The sequence below is a fragment of the Dipodomys merriami genome, unplaced genomic scaffold (genome assembly GCF_024711535.1).
Source record: "Dipodomys merriami isolate MVZ:Mamm:240054 unplaced genomic scaffold, mDipMer1.0.p SCAF_886, whole genome shotgun sequence".
Lineage (NCBI taxonomy): Eukaryota > Metazoa > Chordata > Mammalia > Rodentia > Heteromyidae > Dipodomys > Dipodomys merriami.
Genome location: NW_027206497.1, coordinates 175,664 through 180,392, shown reverse-complemented (window position 1 = coordinate 180,392; position 4,729 = coordinate 175,664). Strand labels below are relative to the sequence as shown.

The 4,729-nt window shown below is 53.5% G+C and overlaps 1 protein-coding gene across 2 annotated transcripts; it reads left to right on the top strand.

Annotated features, from left to right (window-relative positions):
- Nucleotides 1-1,275: 1,275 nt before the first annotated feature.
- On the top strand, nt 1,276-4,286 carry LOC138820445 (haloacid dehalogenase-like hydrolase domain-containing protein 3). Of its 2 annotated transcripts, none has more exons than XM_070012082.1 (2): nt 1,276-1,409; nt 3,307-4,286. In XM_070012082.1, the coding sequence occupies exon 2, from the start codon at nt 3,421-3,423 to the stop codon at nt 4,168-4,170; it is 750 nt and encodes a 249-aa protein (XP_069868183.1). In that variant the 5' UTR covers nt 1,276-1,409; nt 3,307-3,420; the 3' UTR covers nt 4,171-4,286. The 2 variants fall into 2 exon arrangements, with proteins under 2 accessions (XP_069868183.1, XP_069868184.1); XM_070012083.1 differs by lacking the exon at nt 1,276-1,409 and adding an exon at nt 1,719-1,828 and having other exon boundaries at nt 3,311-4,286.
- The last annotated feature ends 443 nt before the right edge of the window (nt 4,287-4,729 follow it).

Genomic DNA, 4,729 nt, shown 5'->3' with positions numbered 1-4,729 from the left:
GCTCTACCATTTAAGCCAAAGTGCCATTTCCAGCCTTTCCTTTTCCCCCCCAATATCCCCCTGTCGGTTATGGGGCTTAAACTCAGAGCCTAGGTGCTGTCTCTGAAGTTTTTTCACTCTACTACTTTGAGCCACAGCTCCATTTCCAGTTTTCTGATGGTTAATTGTGGAGATAAGAGTCTTAAGGACTTTCCTGCCTGGGCTGGCTTTGAATCTGATCCTCAGATCTCAGCCTCCTGAGTAGGATTACAGGCTTGAGCCACCAGCACCCAGCTTTTCTTTTTTAAGAATTTTTTTTTTAAGGGCAGCTTGTTTATTACATAGAACCATATCCGCCATCAGCAAGTTGTCTTGGGTGAGACAGACAAGCCTTCAACCAAAAGTAGTTCCCTCCTAGTATGGGTTGAGGACTAATCATCGCTAGGGAGGAGGCCTGCTACTTGGCTCCTGGTGTCTAGTTTGTGATGTTGCAAAAAAACTTTAAAACTCATCAAAGTAGAAGCCAACAAAGTGTATTAGTAAAACAAAGCGAAGGGAAGACAGTACACACCCAAACACCAGTGGGAGCACTTCTGGGCATTTCTCAAAACCCATACAAAGGAGGGTTCTGGCATCTCAAGTATTTACAGTGAAAAAGTACAGTCGGAGGTTTGGCTCAAATTTACCCTAGGTTGAGTGTTTCTCTTTGATCTGAAGTCTAGAACATTTTGTTGTTCTTGATGGTTACACTGTCTTGTCTCCAGAGACTGGAGTTAAGTCTCTTCATTAACTTTGGGTTACTGCGACAAAAAATGGTTCAACATCCCTTTAAACCAAGGGTGTATTCTACCAGATATTCTCTTCAAGGCAGGCATCTATCCTTGAGATAAATGTTTTTCTTTATAAACTCATTTGGTATCCAGAGGAGTCATTTACCATATGGCTTGTTTTTCCAGCATAAGTTTAAGATACTGTATTCTTGTTCAGTTCCCATAGCACACAGACATGGTATATGTGTGTGTATATATATGTATGTGTATATGTGTGATACACATATGCATTATACATAAATGTGTGTGTGAATAGCTTTTAATCAAGCTATTCATTAATCTAGCATTTCTCTCTGAATTCGTGGCTGCCTCATTGTCCTTGATCGGTCCTGCCTCATACCACCGTGCACAAGGAGAGGCTCTGAAGGCATCTCCCAGCTCCAGGCTCCTTAAATCACTCATCCAAGGCTCCTCCCCAGATTGACCAGCCAGGCCGGCCTTCCTCCCTCCTCCGCCCCGCCTTGTGTGCCCAGGCTGCACTCTGGCCCACGGGTCGGGGACAAACCTCCCTCTGAGGGCTCCGCTTTGACTGGGGAGAGAAGCGGCTTGCGGTCTCAGGGATCCGGGCGGAGGACGGAGGACGGCTTTCCGGTGCACCGGGTCAGTGATCCCCCGTGGGCTGGCCCGCCAGGCCGGTGTTTAGTCTCCCAGGCAAGGATGAAAAGCCGGGGCTCCGCTTCGGCCCGGTGCCTCTCCGGACGTCCTGACGCCAGGGAGATCTGGGGGTGCTGGGTGGTGAGGTCTGGCCCGGTGGGGAGAGGGCCCACGGGGGCGGGATGGGGGCGGGGCCGGGAGCCTGGACGGTGCGGGGTAACGGAAGGGAGCGACGGGGACGCGGGACCCGGGCACGGAGGCGCCGGGGACCGGGCCTCGAGGGCCGGAGGCGGGGCGGGAGGCGGAGCCGAGCGGGGACGGCGGTTCCGGAGCCCGCGGCCCCCATCCTGGCCCGCGTCGGTCGTGGGAGCTCGCAGGACCCGAGGCCCCTCCCGGACCACGCGGCCTGGGTCAGCCGGAGGCAGGTTGGGTTTTACCCCCGGGCTCCCCGGACCTGGCTCCGCCGGGCCCCGGAGGAGGGGGAAGGGGAGCCATCGGACGTGCAGTCCGAACCTCCAGCCCCACCTCCCGCACCTGGACGAGGGCGGTGGTCGGGAGCCTGAGCCAGAGACCCCTGTGGGAGCCGGGACGAGTGTGGCCCTCGCTGGGGCTCCACATCCACCCGCCTGCACGGAGGCTCCAAGTGGATCGCCCTGCTCCAGGAAGCCCTAAGTCCATCTGCCCGCCCCCCCTTTCTACCTTCCCCCCCCCCCCAAAAGCAGCCTCTGCACTCTGGCACATCCGGGTCAGGGGACAGCCATCATCTCTGTCTGGAGAGAAACAAAAACAAAACAGCTGCGTTCAGCCCCTGGCTGAGAACTGCTTTCCTGTGCATCCATCGGGTCAGGGATTATTCCTTGGGCTGGCTTGCCAGACAGGTGTTGTTGATTCCCGGGAAGGATGGAGAAGATGGGGCTCAGCTTCAGGGAAGGTTAGGGACAGACTGTGCTGTGTTGTATAGGTTTGCCAGAGTCCATGTTGATCACACGTGGAGACCACTACCTGCCTCTAATCCCCCTGTGGTACCCCCTCAGGGTGGCCTCAGCCCTCCCTCAACACCTACCTGCCAGGTGCAAAGTCTGCCTGTAGATAACTGCTCAACAATAGGGTCCACAATCCGGGCCCCTCGTTTACCTGTATGGGCCCCTACTTTACATGGTATTATGTCTAAGCATGGCAAAGTGAAAGGGAACACAGCCAGAATAGGAAGTTCAAGTTCTAGGCCTGCCTGGCTGTTTTGCTGGCTCACTGTGACCTTAGGCACAAAAGCTCCTCTGTCTGCCTCATTGTCTTCACTGCTCAGCAACCAGGGTGCTGGCCATGTGGTCTGTAAAGGACTTTCAGCCTTTTGACATTGCTAGTAATAGCAATAGCAGTCATATTCCTTATCTCCACCTATAAGGCCTCCTGAGCTGGAATCTGTCTACCCAAAGCACAAGACTGCTTTGCCCAAAGGACCTTTGCACTTAGTCTTTTCACTGCCAGGACCAAGTTAACCACTTCTACAACTTGCCCCTGTTTGTTCTTCAGATCTCTATTTGATTTCCAAGATCAGACTGGGCCCCTGGATTTTATATCCTCCTGATACATACTGACTTCACAAACTAATGGTGTATAGTTCTTCCTCTAATATCTATCTCCTGTATTCTTTAATGTCTATAAATGCCAGGAGAGCTGGAAATGTGTCTTGTTCCCCAGCATCTAGCTCCTTCTTTGCTGTGGGATGTACGATCACATTTAAGCCATAGTCATATGAGGTCAGTATCATTGTGCTACTCTTACACATGAGACAGTTCACAAAATGACTTCTGAAGATGCTGCATTTCACAGTACTAGGGTTTGGACCCCGTCTCTGGGACCTCAGGACCTCAGCATCCTCCTCACCTGCTGTTTCTCCTTCCAGGAAGGAGAAGATTGTGAAGATCTTGTGGCCAACAAGGCCTTGTAGAGGGGAGGACTTATCCAGCCCAGCATCTCCTTGAACTGAGAGGGACCTGAGGCAGACTTGGCCTCTTCCATGGCACACCGGCTGCAGATTCGCCTACTGACGTGGGATGTGAAGGACACACTGGTCCGGCTCCGCCGCCCTGTGGGGGAGGAGTATGCCACCAAAGCCCGGGCCCATGGCCTGGCGGTGGAGCCCACAGCCCTGGGACGAGCCTTTGGACAGGCATACAAGGCTCAGAGTCACAATCTCCCCAACTATGGCCTGAGCCAGGGCCTCACCTCCCGCCAATGGTGGCTGGATGTGGTCCTACAGACCTTCCACCTGGCAGGGGTGCAGGATGCCCAGGCTGTGGCCCCCATTGCCACACAACTGTATGAAGACTTCAGCAGCCCCAGCACCTGGCAGGTGTTGGAGGGAGCTGAGACCACCCTGAAGGGGTGCCGCAAGCGAGGTCTGAAGCTAGCAGTGGTCTCCAACTTTGATAGACGGCTTGAAGATATCCTGGTGGGCCTTGGCCTGCGGGAACACTTTGACTTTGTGTTGACTTCTGAGGCTACCGGATGGCCCAAACCAGACCCCCGAATTTTCCATGAAGCTTTGCGGCTTGCTCAAATGGAACCCGCAGTGGCAGCCCATATTGGGGACAATTACCACTGTGATTACCAGGGGGCTCGGGCTGCAGGCATGCACAGCTTCCTGATAACTGGTCCAGCACCTCTAGACCCTGTGATCAGGAACTCTGTGCCTGAAGAACATCTTCTTCCCTCACTGTCCCATCTCCTACCTGCCCTTGGCCGCCTGGAGGGTGTGTGTCAATGAACAGTTGAGGCAGGGAGCCCCTCCTTTTCCTCAGCTCTGGACTGGGATCTTCCTTCTGCAGCCTCCATCCTCTATTTTGACCATAAAACTGGGCTTTAGCCTTGTCCTATTAACCAGCTCCTGGTCTCAGAGCCCTCATTCATCTCCTTCTTCCCCCCCCCCCACTCGCTCTGTGTGGTGATACTAAAGATTGAATTCAGAGTCTTAGCTCACTAGGTAAATACTCTACCATTGGACATTGGATCCATGCCCTCCGTAATTCCTCCCTCAACCCCCATCCCCCCCACCCCCACCCTGTACTTTTGCCAGTTGGCCTTGGACTTCCATCCCCAAGTAGATGGGATTGTAGACATGCACCACATGCAACTTTTTATTTTTATTTATTTTTGGTTGTGGGACTTAAACTCAGGGCCTGGGCACTGTCCCTGAGCTTTTTTACTCAAGGGTAGTGCTCTACCACTTTGAGCCACAGCATGCCACTTCTGGTTTTCTGGTGGCTTATTAGGGATGTCTCACAGCTTTACCTGCCCAGGCTGGCTTTGAACTGTGATCCTCAGAT

What these genes read in the sequence shown, in the direction of transcription:
- LOC138820445 (XM_070012082.1), top strand. Translation starts at nt 3,421, where the DNA reads ATGGCACACCGGCTGCAGATTCGCCTACTGACGTGGGATGTGAAGGAC.